The sequence below is a fragment of the Ceratotherium simum genome, chromosome 5, assembly GCF_057802395.1.
Source record: "Ceratotherium simum simum isolate JZ-2026a chromosome 5, ASM5780239v1, whole genome shotgun sequence".
Classification (NCBI taxonomy): domain Eukaryota; kingdom Metazoa; phylum Chordata; class Mammalia; order Perissodactyla; family Rhinocerotidae; genus Ceratotherium; species Ceratotherium simum.
In genome coordinates, this window is record NC_141904.1 from 90,719,392 (window position 1) to 90,739,755 (window position 20,364).

Here is a 20,364-nt window from a genome sequence, read left to right on the forward strand (position 1 = left end):
ACACAGGTAGTAAGCTCTTTGACATCAGTCTTGGCAATGATTCCTTGGATCTGACACCAAAAGCAAAGGTAACAAAAGCAAAACTAAACAAGTGGAAGTACATCAAACTAAAAAGCTTCTGTACAGCAAAGGAAATCAACAAAATGAAAAGGCAAGCTACCGAACGGGAGAAAATATTTGCAAATCATGTATCTGTTAAGAGGTTAATATACAAAATATATAAAGAACTCACACAACTCAATAACAAAAAAATCCCAAATAATCCAATTTTAAAGTGGGCAAAAACCTGAACAGATATTTTTCCAAAGAAGATATATGAATGGCCAACAAGTACATGTAAAGATCACTGGTCATGAGATCAAAGGTCAACACCACTGGTCATCAGGGAAATGCAAATCAAACCCATAACGAGATATCACCTCACTCCTTTTAGAATGGCTATCGTCAAAAAGACAAGAGTTAACAAATGCTGGCGAGGATGTGGAGAAAAGGGAACCCTTGTGCACAGTTGGTGAGAATGTAAATTGGTGCAGCCACTAGGGAAAACAGTATGGAGGATTCTTAAAAAATTAAAAATAGAACCACGATATGATCCAGCAATTCCACTTCTGGGAATATATCCAAAGGAAACAAAAACACTAACTCAAAAAGCTATCTGCACCCCCATGTTCAAAGCAGCATTATTTACAATAGCCAAGATATGAAAACAACCTGTGTGTCCAACAATGGATGAGTGGATAAAGAAAATGTGGTGTATGTATATATACACACACACAATGGAATACAAGCATACCTTGTTTTATTGCACTTCACTTTATTGTGCTTCGCAGATATTGTGTCTTTTACAAGACCCTCTACCAGCAAAAATATTAGAACTTACTGAAGGCTCAGATGATGGTTAGCATTTTTTAGCAATAAGGTATTTTTTAATTAGGGCATGTACATTGTTATTTTAGACATAATGCTATTGCACACTTAGACTACTGAATAGTGTAAACATAACTGTCGTATGCCTTGGGAAACCAAATAATTCTTGTGACTCACTGTATTGTGCTATTCGCTTTATTGTGGTGGTCTGGAACTGAAACCACAATATCTCTGAGGTATGCCTGTATTATTCAGCCATAAAAAATGAGGAAATTCTACCATTTGTGACATCATGGATAGACCTTGAAGGCATTATGCTGAATGAGATAAATCAGACAGAGAAAGATCTCACTTATATGAGGAATCTAAAAAAACCCCACAAAACTCAAACTCAGAAAAAGAGATCAGATTTTTGGTTACCAGAGATGGGGTAGAGGGATGGGAATTGCAGGAAGGGGGTCAAAAGGTTCAAACTTCCAGTTATAAGATAAATGAGTACTGGGGATGTAACGTACATGATGCCCATAGTTAACATGCTGTGTGAGAGATACGAAAGTGGTTAAGAGAGTAAATCCTAAGAGTTCTTATCATGAGGAAAACATGTTTTATTTTTCTCCTTTTTCTTTTTACTGTATCTATATGAGATGATGGATGCTAACTAAACTTTTTGTGGTAATCATTTCACAATATACGTAAGTCAAACCATTATGCTGTACATCTTAAAACTTATAAGGTGACATATGTCAATTATATCTCAATAAAATTGGAAAAAAGAAATAAAATAACTTATAAAGGAATAAAAATGAATGAAATAGTCAACTCAAGAAGTTAGAAAGGAGAAAAATATAAGTTTTAAAATATCATAAAAAATAAAAGCTGAAGTTAATGAATTAGAAAAACAGAAAAAGCAGATTGATAAATAAATCCAAGAACTGGTTCTTTTGAAAAAACTAACAACCTGAACACTAACGGCAGCTTCTTCATTGGTTTTCATAAAGTATGTACACATACAAAGCTTACAAACTTCTAAGAGACTTTTTACTAGAGATCAGGGTTTGGGGGTCAGGTGGCTTCACCCAGACAGACCAGGGGCAATCAACTTCAAGTCAGGCCTTGGATGTCGGCGTCTTGACGTCTTTTTGGTTGGTGTGGGCTGAGGGAGGTTCTTGGCCATTCAGGCCACATAGCACCCAGCCTTCCGTCACCTCACCAGCTTCTCAGTCTCCTGTTCTCTTTCTCTCTACTCACATTTTCTCATGCAGATTAGTTTATCTCCAGTGTTGCTTGAACATCTCAATATGCATGCCCTTAACAGCTTAAGCAGGATGTTACACACACACACACACACTACAGTTCTTTCTCTAAGAGGATCTCTGTGGTCAAGGTAAAGGTGATAAACCTAAGAGCGTTCCTTTTCACCTTTCAGGAAGGACGAGATACGCCAGGGCTGGAGTGAGATCAGATACAGGCCAGAGGCAGATGCCCCGCTCAAGAACTGGCCATCTGCCCTGTATCTCCCAGCAGGTAACTGGACAGCCCAGGTGTGGTGAAGGCCTGGGACCCCTGACCTGGGGGAGAGAATGCCCACCTGGATCAGGCTGTGCTTCTGGCCTCTCTTCTTCAGCAGCCTGGTGTTCTGCCACTGCGGGTACTTCTCCTGGTGGGCACGGATCTCATTAGGGAGGGTGGAACCCCAACTTTGTAAATCCTCGAGATTGGGGGCAGGATGAGGCGGCATAGCCAACAGTTTGGCACCTCTGAGTTGTTCCCATGAAACAGGCAACCCAAACTCTTGGCTCAAGGCTTTGATCATGTCAGAGGAAGGCAGCAGGTCTCCCGTGATCACCTCCCTGAGACTGGTGCTGTAATAGCAGATCCAGTGGATCCTGGAATGCAGAAGGGCCACACACTCGGCTTCACCTACCTTGCAAGATAGGTCGAACCACCCTCACTTTACAAGAGGAAATGGAACCCCAGAGAGGTTGATTAGCTGATTCCGGGTCACAGAGCTCCTACATGAGGAGCTTAGATTCCAGTCTGATGAGCCCACAAAGGGGAATGCCTCCTTCCCTCTCTCCACCAAGCCCCCAGAAGTTAAAGGCTTCCCACATTCTGCTCTGGTTATTTTCCTGTTACGGTGGCCTTAGTCTATGCCTCTCACTAACTCATACCCCACCAGGGAGTGGCCCCAACAAGCTGGCTGTCAGGGGTGTCAATCTGAGAGCTTCCTGCCCCAGGGAGAGGGCACTAGGCACATAGCTTTGTACCCTAGCAAAGCTCAAGGACTGAGCGGTCACCCCCACCCCCCACCCCGAGGACTCCCCCTCATTGCCATCTCCTAAGGCCCAGCGTGCCGTGGGCACTTGATTCACTCTGACGGTCTCCAGAGTACATGTCAGGGACCATCATCTGCTGCTCACTATCTCAGCTGTTTCCGACGTCCCGCGTGAGGCCGATGCCTGAGGACAGCGGGCTCTGCCTCTCCCTAGCTGAGTTCCCTGGCCCACCACTTGGCCTTTCTGAGCTTGTTTCCTGACCTTTCAGATAGGAATAAAGCCATAATGGATGTAGCCTCCTAGGATGCAGTGAGCACTTAATAAATAGTTTTCCTCCCTTTCCCTAAGAAAGCTCTCCAGCTACTTCCTATCACTCACCAGGCAGGACAGGGGCCAGCCTCCCCCTACTGATCACTGAGGCTCTGGACACCGAAATGCTCCAGCACCTCCCCAACACAAGCCTCCCGCTGCACCCTTTCCTGATTTGCAGCTTTGGTCACTGTTTTGGGGTTACTCAGTCTACACCTGCCCGGCCCCTCACACAGAGCTGTGGCTGCAGGGGTGGGAATAAAAGGAAAGCCTCTCAGGCCTGACCAAGTTCTCCTTCCCGTGGAGAACATGGTCCTGGTGTACCCCCCTGCACTATTCTTTGCCAGTCTCCGCTTCTAAACTGGGTCTGCCTCTCTCGGCCCTTCTCCTAGAGCAGGTGCTAGGCAGTGGCCGTTCTATACACGACTGGAGGAGACTCTTGGGCCAGCATGAGCAGCACTCCACTCAGCAGGAGGAGCACCCAGCTTCCCAGGGTGGGAGCACCCACTGACAGAGGCCTGGGAGGTCACCACTTCGGAGCAGATGTAACAGCACAGGTGAAGGTGTGCAAGTAGTGAAAGATCCAGATCTTTGGAGAATGGCTTTCTGAGGAATAGGGAGGGAAGGTGGAACAGGGGATTAGGGAGGAGGCAGATGGAAAAGAAACATTGAGTTGGGAGAGAAAGCCGTTGTTGGCCTGCGGATCTGGCGGTTCCAGCCTCGCTGTCCCCATCGCTCACCGGGAAAGGGGGTTCTAATCGTGGCTCACTCCCAGGCTCTTCTAGGATATTCCCAAGGACAGCAGATAGCTTCATGTGATGTGTTTGAGTAAACTGTCCTTTCACTGGTATGTTTCTGAAACTGTCTTGGGAGAGCATGTGGAATAGTAGGAATGACACGGGCACGGGGCCCCTTGGCACTGGCCTCCACTCCTGACCTGGCTTCTTCGGGCATAAAGAATAACAAAAACTGCACCTCGAAGGGCCACTGCGCCACCCCTCAGTGGCCGCCAAGAGGGCTGGCGGCCCACTCCCACCCCCGCAGCAGGCCCAGGGTGCCGCACCTGCTCAGGGCCTGGAAGGCGTCCCGTGGCACAGCGTCGTGGATGTAGAGTGACGGCTGTTTCATGAGCCACGACAGGGGCTCGGAAAGGTGCACGCGGTACAGGATGGTCTCCAGGTCTGCATAGAGGCGGTGGCGAAACAGCAGCTGGGAGTTGTAGAGCACCTTGCACTTCCCGTGGTCTAATTCGGAAATCCTGCAAGAGGCCACAGGGCAGGGTCTTACTACTGCTTTGCCGGCTCTTGGAACACTTTGTGGTTTTGCACCATCTGGCAGAGCTTTTGTAAAAACACACAAACAAAAGGAATGTATTAATAATAAATGTCATCTGGTAGACAAATCTTTCAAAACATGGGCTATTGGAAGGAAGGTTAGCAGTGAAAACACTGAAACCAGCCTCATCTTGCTTGTGTCCTGCCCTCCCCCAGCCCCTGCCCCAGCACTCACACTTTGCATGCTGGCAACACCAGCCTGGCCCAGCAGAGTTTCTAAACACACCCTGCTGTGTGCCCTCTCCCCCAGCTGTGTTAGGCTCACATTGTTCCTGCACCTCGTTGAACCCGGTCAAGTCTACACATAGTCCGCACATCCCGCTGCTGGGTCTGCATGTTTGCACACGGGCTCTCCTTTTTCGTGAAGTACCTGTTCAAGTCTTTTGCCCATCCTTCCACTGGGATGTTTTGATTGTTTTCTTATTGATTCACAGGCTGTAGGGGCACTAGCCTGCATGCCCTTTAAGAGCCATGTGACCTTGAGGCTCCTTGTCTGGGCTACACTCCAGCACTCACGATGGTAACAGTCGTGGGCTTGGCTAAACCAGCTGTTTTCTCATGGGAGAGTTAACACAGAGACCCTCACGGTCTGAGGGAACATGCAGGGCCCCCGGGGGGTGGGCCTCTGGTCCTTGGAATACAGGTCACATAAGGACAGTCCCCCTTGGCAAGCATGCAGCCTTTATTCCTCTGCCTACTTAAGCAAGCTTCTCTCAGGGGACAGTTGCTGGTGCACATTTCTGGTCCAGCTGACCTTCCCTGTAAATAACTCCCAATAAACCCATATGTCTCGTTCACTGTCTCTGGGTCTTTTCTTTGGTCTCTCGGCAATCCTGCACTGCTCACCCAGCTGGGTGTGTGGTGCAACACAGGCATTTGCATATATTCAGGATACTAGCTCCACACATTGCAAATAATTTTTTCTCAGTTTGTGGCTTGGTTTTCACAATGTTTATGGTGTCTTCTAGATAAACAGAAGTTGTTAATTTTAATAGCCAAAGTTTAGTAGCCAAATCTATAATTCTTTTCCTTTACTCTTTGTACTTCTGTCTCGTACAAGAAATCTTTATTCTGAAGTCATGAATATGTTCTCCTATATTGTCATCTAAAAGGTTTATAATTTTGCTTTTCAAAAATAGATTTTTCTGGTGAAACCTGAGTAAGACCAGATAATTGTGGTCTACTTAATTGTACTGTGTCCATCAATATGGCACTTTAGTTATGTCAGATGTCACCATTGGGGAAAACTGAGTATTGGGTACATGGAACCTCTCTGTTATTTTTGCAATTTATTGTCAGTCTATAATTATTTCAAATAGGTTTTTAATCTACCTGGAATTGATTTTTGTGAATTGTGTAAGCCAGCAAATTAGGAAACTCTCAGCAAACTAGGAATAGAGTGGAACTTCCTCAAATTGATAAACAAAAAGACTATACCTAACATCATATGGAATAGGGAAAGACTTAATGTGTTCCACCAAAGATCAGAGACAAGGCAAGGATGTCACCATTCGTGTATAAAATAGTACTACAATTCCTAGCCAGCACAGTAAGAAAATAAAGACATACATATTGGAAAGGAAGCAATTGAACTCTCTCTATTTGCAGGTGACATGATGGTCTATGTAGAAAACCTCAAGGAATTTACCAAAAACAAACAAACAATCCAGAAAAACTCCTCAAACCTATAAGTGAGCTTACCAAGGCTGCAGGATCAACATAGAAAAATCAGTCATATTTCTATATGCAAGCAATGAACACTTGGAAACAGAAATTAAAAATACAATACCATTTAAAATCACTCAAAAAATAAAATATTTAGATGTAAATCTACCAGAACATGCACAGGACTTGTATGTTGAAAGCTATAGAACACAGATGAAAGAAATCAAAGATCTAACTAAACGGAAAAACACACCATATTCATGGATTGGAAGACTCAACATAGCAATGATATCAGATTTCTCCAAAATGATACATAAGTTTAGCACAATTCCTATCAACATTCTAGCAAGACTTTTTGTAGATACAGACAGTTTATTGTAAAATTTATATGAAAACGCAAAGGAACTAGAATAGCTAAAACAATTTTGAAAAAAAAGAATAATGTGGAAGGAATCACACTACCTGACTCTGATTATATAGCTACAGGAATCAAGACTGTGTGGTATTGGTTAAGGGATAGACGCATAGATCAGTGGAACAGAAGAGAGAACCAAGAAATAGATCCATACAATTATGACCAACAGATTTTTTACAAAGATGCAAAAGCAATTCCATAAAGAAAGACAGTGTTGTCAACAAATAGTGCTACAGCAATTGATGTGAAGGTTAAAAGACAAAAGTAGTAAAACTAACTAAAACTACAATAACTAGTTAAGGGATCCACAAGACAAAATGATGTAAAATGTGACATCAAAAACCTAAAACATGGGGGCCAGCCCAGTGGCGCAAGCAGTTAGGTGCGCACGCTCCACTGTGGCGGCCTGGGGTTCGCCGGTTGGGATCCCGGGTGCGCACCAATGCACTGCTTGTTGAACCATGCTATGGCAGCATCACATACAAAGTAGAGGAAGATGGGCATGGATGTTAGCCCAGGGCCAGTCTTCCTCAGCAAAAAGAGGAGGATTGGCAGATGTTAGCCCAGGGCCGATCTTCCTCACACACACAAAAAAAACCTAAAACATGGAGGGACAAGAGCAAAAGTGTAGAGCTTTAGAACACATTCAAACTTAAGTTGTTGTCAAGTTAAAATAAATTGTTATAAATATAAGTTTTTATATGTAAACTTCATAGTAACCACAAAGCAAAAACCTATAGTAGACACACAAAAGATAATGAGAAAGGAATGTAAGCACACCACTAAAGAAAGACATCAAGCCACAAGGGAAGAGAGTAAGAGAAGAAGAACAGAACAGAGGAACTACAAAACAGCCAGAAAACAATTAACAAAATGGCAATAAGTACATATCTATCAATAATTACTTTAAATGCAAATGGACTAAATACTCCAATCAAAAGACATAGAGTGGCTGAATGGATTTAAAAAACAAGACCCATCCATATGCTGCCTACAAGAGACTCACGACAGACATAAGGACACACACAGACTGAAAGTGAAGGTATGGAAAGATATTCCATGCAAATGGAAAGCAAAAGAAAGCTGGGTAGTTATACTTATATCAGACAAAACTGACTTTAAAACAGACTGTAGGGGCTGGCCTGGTGGTGTAGCAGTTAAGTTCACATGCTCCACTTGGACGGCCCGGGGTTCACAGGTTCAGATCCTGGGTGCGGACATATGCAGCACTTGTCAAACCATGCTGTGGCAGGAGTCGCACATAAAATAGAGGAAGATGGGCACAGATGTGAGCGCAGGGCCAATCTTCCTCAACAAAAATAGGAGGATTGGCAATAGATGTTAGCTCAGGGCTAATCTTCCTTATCAAACAAACAAAATAGACCTAAAGGGAGAAATAGACAGCAATTCAATAATAGAATGGGACTTTAATACTCCACTGACATCAATGGATAAATCACCCAGACAGAAAATCAATAAGGCAATTTCAGCAGCCTTAAATGACACATTAGACCAGACAGATTCAACATATATATGATATATACAGAATGTTCCATCCAAAAACAACAGAGTACACATTACACTCAAGTGTACATGGAACATTCTTCAGGATAGATCATATGTTAGGCCACAAAAAAAAGTCTTAAAAATTTTAAGAAGATTGAAATCATATCGAGCATCTTTTCTGACCACAATGGTATGAAACTAGAATTCAACTACAAGAAGAAAACTAGAAAATTCAGTTACGTGGAGATTAGACAGTATGCTACTGAACAACAAATGGGTCAATGAAGAAATCAAAAGAGAAATCAAAAAATACCTTGAGACAAATGAAAACAGAAATACAACAAAGCAAAGTCTATGGGATGCAGCAAAAGCAGTTCTAAGAGGGACATTCCTACCAATAAATGCCTACCTCAAGAAACTAGAAAAATCTCAAATAAATAACCTAACTTTACACCACAAGGAACTAGAAAAAGAAGAACAAACAAAGCCCAAAGTTAGTAGAAGGAAGGAAATAACAAAGACCAGAGTGGAAATAAATGAAATAGAAACTAAAAAGACAATAGAAAAGATCAATGACACCAAGAGCTGGTTCTTTGGAAAGATAAACAAAATTGACAAACCTTTGGCTAGATTCACCAAGGGAAAAAAGAAAGAGGATTCAGATAAATAAAATCAGAAATGAAAGAGAAGATGTTACAATTTGTCAACTTAAAAAGCAAATTCATCTATTATTTTACCCTCAAAATGAGTTTAATTGGGAATAGCCAAAAGAATTGCAATTCAGGATGTGCATGCTATGGTGAACCATAGGCAAACCTGAAAAACAAAGGAGGGGAGCTTGCCTTCATAGAGAAAAAGCGAGAGCAGGGAAGGGCTGTTCTAAACGAAAGTCCTCTGGGGGAAGCAACTGTTCAGGGTGGCAACAGCTTCTCATTGGCTCAGCTGCACTGTTTCTCATTGGCTGGGCTGTAGCTCCATAGGCAGAGAAATCTTTCTTTAGTAGTAAAGTAGTTTTACTTCCTGTTGAAGATACAAGCATATCTCTCTTCCTGTTTGGTGTAATTGATGATGTATGATAGGGAGTGAGAGCTCCCCACAGGGGCCTTCCTGACTCCAATTTAGCTAAGGTTTCTCTATTAACTTCCACAAACCGATACCATAGAAATACAAAGGATCATAGCAGACTATGAACAATTACACACCAACAAATTGGACAAGCTAGAAGAAATGAATAAATTCCTAGAAACATACAACCTACCAAGACTGAATCATGAAGAAATAGAAAATCTCAAGAGACCTATTACTAGTAAGGAGATGGAATCAGTAATCAAAAACCTCCCAACAAACAAAAGTCCAGGACCAGACAGTTTCAATGGTGACTTCTACCAAACATTCAAAGAAGAATTAGTACCAATCCTCTCAAACTCTTCCAAAAAAAGAGAAGGGGAGGGAATACTTCCAAACTCATGTTATGAGGCCAGAATTACCCTGATAGCAAAACCAAACAAGGACATCAGAAGAAAAGAAAATTACAGGCCAATATCCCTGATGAACATAGATGCAAAAGTCCTCAACAAAATATTAGCAAACCAAATTCAACAATACATTAAAAGGATCATACACCATGATCAGTGGAATTTATTACAGGATTGCAAGGATGGTTCAATATCCGCAAATCAATCAATGTGATACACCACATTAACAAAATGAGGAATAAAAATTATATGATATTAATAGATGAAGAAAAAGTATCTGACAAAATTCAACATCTATGTACGATAAAAACTCTGAACAAAGTGTATACAGAGGGAAAATACCTCAACATAAGAAAGACCATATATGACACGCCCATAGCTAACATGATACTCAGTGGTGAAAAGATGAAAGCTTCTCCTCTAAGACCAGGAACAAGACAAGGACGCCCACTCTCACCACTTTCATTCAACATGGTATTGTAAGTCCTAGACAGAGCAATTAGGCAGAAAAAAAAGGCATCCAAATTGGAAAGGAAGAACTAAAACTGTCACTATTTGCAGATGACATGATTTTATATATAGAATATCCTGAAGATTCCACCAAAAAACTGTTAGAACTAATAAATGAATTCAGTAAAGTTGCAGGATACAAAATCAATATACAAAAATCAGTTGCATTTCTATACTCTAATAACAAACTGTTAGAAAGAGAAATTAAGCAAACATTGCCATTTACAATTGCACCAAAAAGAATAAAACGCCTAGGAATAAACTTTACTAAGGACTGAAAGACCTGTACACTGAAACTATAAGACACTGATGCAAGAAATTGAAGATGATGCAAATAAATGGAAAGATAATTCTGTGCTCATGGATTGGAAGAATATTGTTAAAATGTCCATACTACCCAATGCAATCTACAGATTCAATGCAATGCCTATCAAAATTCCAATGCTACTTTTCACAGAAATAAAACAATCACAAAATTTGTATGAAACCACAAAAGACCCCAAATAGCCAAAACAATCTTGAGAGAGAACAACAAACCTGAAGGCATCATGCTCTCTGATTTCAAACTATATTGCAAAGCTATAGTAATCAAAATAGTATGGTATTGGCATAAAAACAGACACAGAGAACAATGGTATAGAATCAAGAGCCCAGAAAAAGACCTACTTGTATACGGTAAATTAATTTACGACAAAGGGACCAAGAATACAATGAGGAAAGGAGAGTCTCTTCGATAAATGGTGCTGGGAAAACTGGACAGCCACAGGCAAAAGACTGAAACTGGACTATCATCTTACACCATACACAAAAATTAACTCAAATGGATTAAAACTTGAATGTAAGACCTGAAACCATAAAACTCTTCGAAGAAAACATAGGTGGTAAGCTCCTTGACATCGGTCTTGGCAATGATTTTTTGGATCTGACACTAAAAGTAAAGGTAACAAAAGCAAAAATAAACAAATGGGACTACATCAAACTAAAAAGCTTCTGCACAACAAAGGAAGTCATCAACATAATGAAAAAGCAACCTACTACATGGGAGAAAACATTTGCGAATCACATATCTAATGGGTTAATATCCAAAATATATAAAGAACTCATACAACTCAACAGCAAAAAAACCCCAAAGAATCTGATTAAAAAATGGGCAGAAGATTTGAACAGACATTTTCCAAAGAGAACATACAGATGGCCAACAGGTACATGAAAAGATGCTGAACGTCACTAATCAGGGAAATGCAAATCAGAACAACCATAAGATATCACCTCACATCTGTCAGAATGGCTATTATCAAAACGACAAGAAATAACAAGTCTTGGCAAGGATGTGGAGAAAAGGGAACCTTTCTGCGCTGTTGGTGGGAATGTAAATTGGTGCAGCCACTATGGAAAATAGTATGGAGGTTCCTCAAAAAATTAAAAATAGATCTACTATATGATCCAGCAATTCCTCCTCTGGGTACTTATCTGAAGGAAACAAAAACGCTAACTCGAAGAGATAGCTGCATCCCCATGTTCACTGCAGCATTATTTATAATAGCCAAGATATGAAAACAACCTAAGTGTCCATCGATGGATAAATGAATAAAGAAAATCTGCATACACACACACACACACACACACACACACACACACACAAAATGCAATATTATTCAGCCATAAAAAAAGAAGGAAATCTTGCCGTTTGTGACAACGTGGATGGAACTTGAAGACATTACGCTAAGTGAAATAAGTCAGAGAAAGACAAATATCGTATGATCTCACTTATATGTGGAATCTAACAACAAACAAACAAAAAACCAAACCAAGCTCATTGACACGGAGAACAGATTGGTGGTGGCCAGAGGTGGGGCGGGGGGTAGGCCTAATGAGTGAAAGTGGTCAAAAGGTACAAACTTCCAGTTACAAAATAAATAAGTCATGGAGATGTAATTTACAGCATGGCAACTATAGTTAATAATACTGTATCGCACATTTGAAAGTTGCTAAAGAGAGTAGGTCTTAAAAGTTCTCATCACAAGAAAAAACATCTGTATGTATGGTGACAAATGTTAACTAGACTTATTGTGGTGATCATTTCACAATATGCACAAACATCAAATCATTATGCTGTACATCTGAAACTAACATAATATATCAAGTATACCTCAATAAAAAAATAATAAAGAAAAAAACCTCTACCTAAACCTTGCACCTTATACAAAAATTAACTCAAAATGGATCATAGATTTAAATGTAAATCATAAAACTATGAACCTTTTAGAAGAAAATACTCAGGACGTAAGGCTTTATGAAGAATTCTTAAACATGGCTCCAAAAGCATAATCCATAAGAGAAAAAAATCAATAAATTGGACTGCATGAAAATTTAAAACTTTTTCTTTAGAAAAGTCCTTTTTAAGACAATGAAAAGACAACCTACAAAGTGGAGAAATATGATATGCTAACCACATATCTGACAAAGGACTCACACCTAGAAAATATGAAGAACACTCATATGATGGCACCTAGCACATGAAAAGATGTTCAACATCACTAGCCATTAGGGAAATGCTAATTAAGACCACAATGAGACACGACTACACACTTATTAGAGCAGCTAAAATAAAAAATACTGACAATATCAAAAGCTGGCAAGGATACAAAGAAACTGCATCTCTCCTACATTGCTAGTAGAAATGTAAAATATTATAGCCACTCTGGAAAATAACTTGGTAGTTTCTTTAAAAACTTAATGTATTAGTTTTCTATTGCTGTGTAACAAATTACCACAAATTAGCAGCTTAAGACAATGTATTAGCCCACACAGTTCTGCAAATCCAAAGCCCAGCACAGCATGACAGGGTTCTTAGCTCAGGGTATCACAAGGCTGAAACCAAGGGGTCAGCCAGAAGGAGTTCTGATCTGGATGCCCTGCAAAAATCCACTTTCAAGCTCATTCTCATTGCTGGCAGAATTCAGTCCTCTGTGGTTTTAGGACTGAGGTCCCCACTTTCTTGCTCGAGGTCAGCAGGGCTGCTCTCAGTTCCTACAGGTTACCTGCATTCCTTGACACATGGCCCCCTCCATCTTCAAGCCAGCAACAATGCATTTAGTCCTTCTTGAGCTTTGAACCCCTGACTTTCTCTGTCTCTCACATCTAGACCAACCTGAGAAAACTGTCTGTTTTTATGGGGCTCACCTGATTAGATCAGGCCCACCTTCCTATCTTAAAGTGAATCAATTTGGGACCTTAATTGCTGGAAAATCCCTCCACAGAAGTACCTAGATTGGTTGAATAATTGGGAGAAGGTGTGTGCACACCAGGGGCAGGAATCTTGGGGGCCAAGTTAGAATTTTGCCTACCACACTACACATACACTTACCATATCACCCAGCAATCACACTCTCAGGGGTACATCCCAGGGAAATGAAAACTTTTGTCCACACAAAAACTTGGACATTATTGTTCATCGCAGCTTCATTTGTAATAATCAAAAAACTGGAAACAACCAAAATGTCCCTCAATAGGTGGTTGGTTAAATTGTGGCACTTCCATACCATTAAATACTACTCAGCAATAAAAATGAACAAACTATTGACACACACAACTCAGGGTATTATGCTGACTGGAAAAAAAAATCTCAAAAAATTATACACTTTATGATTCCATTTATGTGTAACATTCTCCAGATGACAAAATGATGGAAATGGAAAACAGATTAATGGTTGCCAGTGGTTAAGGATGGTTAAAGCATGAGGGAGATCTTTGTGGTGAGATAATAGTTCTGTATCTTCATTGTAGTAGTGCTCACACAAATTTACATCTGATAAACTGTCACAAACAACACACACACATTGTACCAATGTCAATTTCCTGGTTTAGATATTGTTGTGTATAGTGTATCAATATAACTGTGGATAGTTAAGTAGGTTGCAACCATTGGGTGGAATTGGGTGAAAGGTCCATGGGACCTCTCTGTAATATTCTTTAAATTTCCTGTGACTCCACAGTTATTTCAAAATGAAAAGTTAAAAATGTACATAGGTTTTTCATCCAGCTAGAATTGATTTTTGTGAATGGTTTGATGTAGGAAGTTCTTTTCCATTTTTCCTACGGATAAACAATTATCCCAACACCATTTATTTAAAAGTTTATCCTTTCCTTACTGAAATTTTTTTGTCCACTAGAGGAATTTTTAAATTGAGATATGATTCACATGCCTTACGATTCACTCACTTAAAGTGTAAAATTCAATAGTTTTTAGTCTATTCACAGATATATGCAACTATCACCACAATCAATTTTAGGACATTTTCATCACCTAAAAAAGAAACTTTGTACCCCTTACCTATCTACCCCTATATCCATGCCCCTGACCCACAGCCCTAAGTATCCACTAATCTACCTTCTGTCTCTATAGATTTGCCCATTCTGGACATTTAATACAAATGAATCATATAACATGTGGTCTTTTGTGACTGACTTCATTCACTTAGAATAATGTTTTCAAGGTTCATCCATGTTGTAGCATCTATAAGTATTGCATTCCTTTTTACGTCCAAATAATAGTTCATTGTATTTATATGCCACATGTTCTTTACCCATTTATCAATTAATGGACATCTGAGTTGTTTCTACCTAATGGCTACTATGAACAATGCTGTTACAAACATTTGCGTACTAGTTTAGTGTGGACATATGTTTTCATTTATCTTGGGCATTTACCTAGGAGTGGGATTGCTGAGTCAAACAGTAACCCTGTTTAACCATTTGAGGAACTGCCACACTGTTTTCCAAAGTGACTAATTCCCACCAGCAGTGAATGACAATTCTGATTTCTCCACATCCTTGCTAACACTTGTTATTATCTAACTTTTGATTCTAGCCATCCTAGTGGGTGTGAAGTGGTATGCCATTGTGCGAATTCACCCTTTTAAAGGGTACAATTCAATGATTTTACTATGTTCATTTCCCACTGATTTTGCAATGTCACTTATTCGTATGTCAAGTGACCACTTAAGTATAGGTCTGTTTTTGAGTTTTTATTATATTCCATAGGTCTGCTTGTCTGTCCCTGAACCAATACCACACTGTCTTAATTACTATAGTTTTATAATGAGTCTTGATATCTAGTAGAGCAAGTTCTTCCATCTTCTTCTTATTCAAGAGTGTCTTTTTTAAAACATCTACATGTTGATATAAATTTTTAAATCAGCTTTTCAAGTTCCACACTTTTAAAAAAGTTGGTATTTTAAAATTGAGATTGCATTGAATCTATAGATCCAATTTAGGGATAACTGACACAACATTTAGTATTCCAATCCATGAACATGATATGTCTCTTCCTTTATTTTGGTTTTCTTTACTGTTTCTAAAAGTTCTATGATATTCATGATACAAGTCTTTCACACCTTTCTGTTGAATTTACTCCCATGAATTTCATATTTTTATGATTTTTAAAGTATTCCTTTTAAAAATTATTTTTTGTATGTACATAGTATTCAGAAATTCAATAGATTTTTACATTAATTTTTGTATCCAGAAACCTAAACTATCTTATCTGAAAATATTTTTGGTATTATCTTTTGAATTTCTTGTAATTTTTTTAATTTATTGACATAGTTTAAAACACTAATTTCAATGTCTGAAATATCTACAGTTATGTCTCAGTAATTTTCAGCCTTTCTTCTTTTCTAATATAAGCATTTAAGGCTATAAAGTTTTCTCTAAATAATGCTTTAACATCACCCCACAAATTTAGATAATATACTATTCTCATTATTTTCAGAACAAAAATGTCTAATTTCCATTACAGTTTCTCTTTGACCCATGGGTTATTTGGAAGTATTTGTTAATTTACAGGCACGTGAATTTTTTCTTCTGGTTAATGATTTGTTTTTTATTTCTAACTAAGTTGAACTGGGTCAGTGAACCTACCTTATGTTATTTCTGCCATTGGAAAAAAACTTTTAATTGAGATATAATTCCCACACCATATGCACCGAGTTAGCCAAACTGCACAGTCCCCTAAAATGCCCTGACTTCTGAAAACAACTGCAAGTTTAGGGGGTTCCTAAAACCACCCTCAGGTTTGTCAATTTGCTAGAAGAACTCACAGAATTACTAAAAGCTGTAATGCTCACACTCATGGCTTATTACAGAGAAAGAATAGAGATTAAAATCAGCTAAAGGAAGAGATACATACGGCACGGTCCAGGGTGCTTCCACAAAGCTTCCACTGCTCTTTCCTCATGGAGTCAGGATGTGTTATCCTTAGGACATTGATGACCTATAACATGCAAAGTAGCGCCCCCAAGCCTTGATGTCCAGAGGTTTTATGGCGGCTGCATTACAGAAAGCATGACTGACTGATTGCCCACACAGCTATCTCAGTCTCCAGGTCCACTGACATGGCATGACACAAAGCCTCCATCCTAACTCACATTGTTGGTCCTTCTGGTACGGCCAACCTCCATCCTATGACTATCAGCTAAGGCTGGTCCCATCCTAAGACCCTGTGTGGTCAGCGCCCAACCTAAAAAATGACATTCTTGCTAGGTATGACACAGATCACCTCCCGGAAGCCAAGGGCAAAGGCCAGACTTCTCTTGGGCAAGGCCAAATTCTTTACCACACACCATCAAGGTCACCCTTTTAAAGTGTACAGTTTAGTGGTTTTTTAGTATACTCACAATGTTGTGCAACCATAAACACTGTCTAATTCTAGAGCATGTTCATCACCCCAAAAAGAAACTGTACCCGTTGGCAGTCACTCCCCACTTCTCCTTCATCTCTCCCCTGAGACCTTGGCAACCACTCATCTTCTTCTATCTCTATGGATTTGACTATGCTAGACATTTCATATAAAGGGAATCATATAATATGTGGCCTTTTATGTCTGGCTTCTTTTACTTAGCATAATGGTTTCAAGGTTCATCCATGTTGACGTATGTGTATCAATACTGTATTCCTTTTTCATGGCTGAATATTCTTCCATTGTATGAATATATCACATTTTGGAAAAAAATATACATCACATTTTGTTCTTCAGTTGATGGACCTTTGGGTTGTTTCCACTTTTGACTACTATGAATAATGCTGCTATGAACATTCATGTGCACATTTTTGTGTGGACATGTTTTCAGTTCTCTTGGGCAAATAACTAGCCATAAGGCCAGCTCCTCACCAGTGCCTCTTGGCCCATCAGCACATAAAGACAGGCCCCCACAGTGCTGCACTCCCCTCCTGTGTGGACAGAGTCAACTTCTGACTCCCTGCCGATGTTGTCAGCGCCTGGGGCCTGGGGCATCTGAGCTCTGAGGACACAGACGGGACCTGCAGACTAAAGGACAGAGGTCCTATTTACCCAAACTAGGATGCTTGCAAATCATGAAAGGAAAAGAGAAGTACCATGTCACCAAAAGTAAAGAATGGAAGGACCATGAGGGGCCACTTGCTCCAGCCCAGAATCGGACACTTTAATTGCCTCTACAACGTCCCCACTGAGCAGCCATCAGTTGCTCCTGAAAGCCTCCAGGAAAGGGGAACTTTCTGTAGTCGAGGCAGCCTCTCAAGCTTCAAAATAATCAGATATGTCTTACTTGGGCAGAGTTAGAATCTATTTCCTTGTGGTGTCCATCTTAGGGCCATAAGAACATTCTCCTCCCTATTAACCGAGTAGGCCCTTCAGAAGTCTGAAGGCAGGACCCATTTTCCTGAACCACCTTCTCTTCTATACCACCCCTAAAGTTTTCCCTTCAACCAAAGGCAAGCAATTTTTCCTGTTATCAAGTCCAGTCACTGAGCTCTGCAAAGTGTCTTATACAAACCCCAAGAGGAACTGAATCAATATATCCCTCTCATAGATGAGGACACTGAACCTGAGCTTGGCTTGGAAAGATCTCTCCACTCACTCCGCATCCAAATGCCATCACTTTTCCATGAAACACAAAACAAACCACTTACTGGCTTTCGTGGCGCTCCCATAGACACTTCAAGCCTTGGTCAGCCAAGCCTTCCAGAATGAGGAGGTGGATCTTCCCATCCAGCAGATGGAAGCCCGTGAGCACATCCAGGTCCTCCCTTTCCTGGATCTTCACCCACATCTTAAAGCCTGACAGGATCTGCTGGATGTTCTCAATAGGGTAGGAGTCCAGATCAAGGGCCTTGGCGTTGATCATGGTGATGTCCTGCAGGAGGCTGTGCAGGAGGATCTCCCTGGAGCCAAACATGAAAATCATGCGACCAAACCGGGTGCCTGTGAGGTCTGGATTGGGGGCTTCAGCCCCAGCCTGCAGTGGCACTGCGATGTCCACTCGCAGCTTGAGTGTGGAGTTGGCCTCTAGGTAGTTGCCCATGGGCATTGGGCCACGCTGGAGGCCGTCTGTGGGAACCCTAAACCCCACCACCTTCCTGCTCCTGCTGTCTGGGCCACAGTCTGCGGGCTTAGGCTTGCAGTTTTGGATGGGGACCGCCAGGTTCAAGAACTTGTGGCCGAGAAGGAGGTCGGCAAAACTGACGTGGGCAACCCCATAAGGGTCCCACATCTTGTTTTGTGATTCTGCCTCTTTGGGAGAGAAGAGGGCCTGGAAGTTGAGGTATGAATCCAGGGGGTCCTCCCCAAACAGGGTGGGCTTCTGGGAATACTCTTCTGACTTGCGGTCCCGGTCGTGGACTTCTACCACCATGGGGGGGCCCTCCAGGTATTCCCTCAGGTCACTGGGGTGCATCAGCCCAAGGAAGATGACATTGATGTCCTCAAAGTAGATACGGACCCCATGGGGCTGCCCCTCAGTCTTGTGAACCGGAGTCTTATGGAACTGGTACTTGCAGTACACAGGTGTGCACAGCCTCTACAAGAGAGCAAGGTGACAGCAGGTCACTGGGCTGCAACAGCAATCACTCTGCCTTCCCCCTAAAGGAAGGCTACCAGCACAGGGGGCTCAAATCCCAGCGCCAAACTCACTACCTGTAGCCCCTGCGCCTGGGTTTCCACATCCACAAAATTCCTATGAGAAAGCCTGCTCTGCAAGGTCATTCCTAGGACTGAGTGACAAATGTGAAAGCACCACGATGGTGGCTAGCACAAGACAAGGGCTCAATAAATATTAGTGACTATTTCTTCCTCCCAAACTCACAGTGTCAGGAAGAAAGGCCACGTGCCTTTTTCACATTTGTATTTCTAGTTCCTCAGCCCAAGGCTAGGCACAGAAAGGGTGGAAATAAGTGGTTTTTAGAAAAAGTAATCCATATTTTCCAGACACATACATCTGGAAAGTTGGTGCAGGCTCACCTTTAGCATACTAAGTATCCACGTGGAAAGGTGCAACAAGGCAAAAAAGACTCAGAGGTCTGGGGCTTATGAGGGCATGGAGAAGGAGATGGAAAGGAGGGGCAGAGCTGTTTTGAGGCAGAAAACAGGGACCTTTGCATGTTTTAACCTTAGTGTTAAGATTTTATAATCAAAAGCTAACCCTTACACAGGTCTGTGGTTCAAATTCTTACTCTAAGTGTACTGTTTATTTTATAATGAAGCTGAAAATTTATTTAAAAATAATGCTGGCTTGGTAGCACTCCCAGGTACCTGGTGGAAGTAATTAAGAAACCTTCTGGAGAAATCCACTTTCAACCTAGGTCTCAAAGAATTCCCACAATTTCCATTGAATATGAGATCACAGTAAAAATCACAAAACACCTAAGGGGAAAAGGTACTACCAGCAAAATCAGATGCACAAAGGCATAAGATATCAGAATGATCAGATACATAAAGTAAATATATTTTTTAGCTTAAAAAAATAAAAATATTATCAAGGTCAAATCTATTGTAACTGTACTTACTAGCAACGAATAATTTAAAAATGAAATTTTAAAAATATGACCTACAGTAGTATAAAAACATAAACTACTTAGGGAGAAATTAAATGGAAGATGTGTAAGACTCGTACACTGAAAACTACAATACATCACAGAGAGAAGTTAAAGAAATATAGAAATTTTCATGGCCAGCAAAATGCAATTAATCC

At 40.8% G+C, this 20,364-nt stretch overlaps 1 protein-coding gene across 2 annotated transcripts in view; it reads right to left on the reverse strand.

The window, feature by feature from the left end:
* The window catches only part of LOC101405480 (uncharacterized protein FLJ43738-like), a 103,976-nt gene that overhangs the window by 33,354 nt on the left and 50,258 nt on the right, over positions 1 to 20,364 (reverse strand). For both annotated transcript variants that reach the window (XM_087431605.1, XM_087431604.1), the window contains exons 9-11: positions 18,308 to 19,194; positions 4,516 to 4,710; positions 2,456 to 2,753 (exon numbers count right to left, since the gene is read on the reverse strand). In XM_087431605.1, the coding sequence (XP_087287731.1) occupies positions 2,456 to 2,753; positions 4,516 to 4,710; positions 18,308 to 19,194 (1,380 nt within the window). The remainder of the gene's footprint in view (positions 1 to 2,455; positions 2,754 to 4,515; positions 4,711 to 18,307; positions 19,195 to 20,364) is intronic.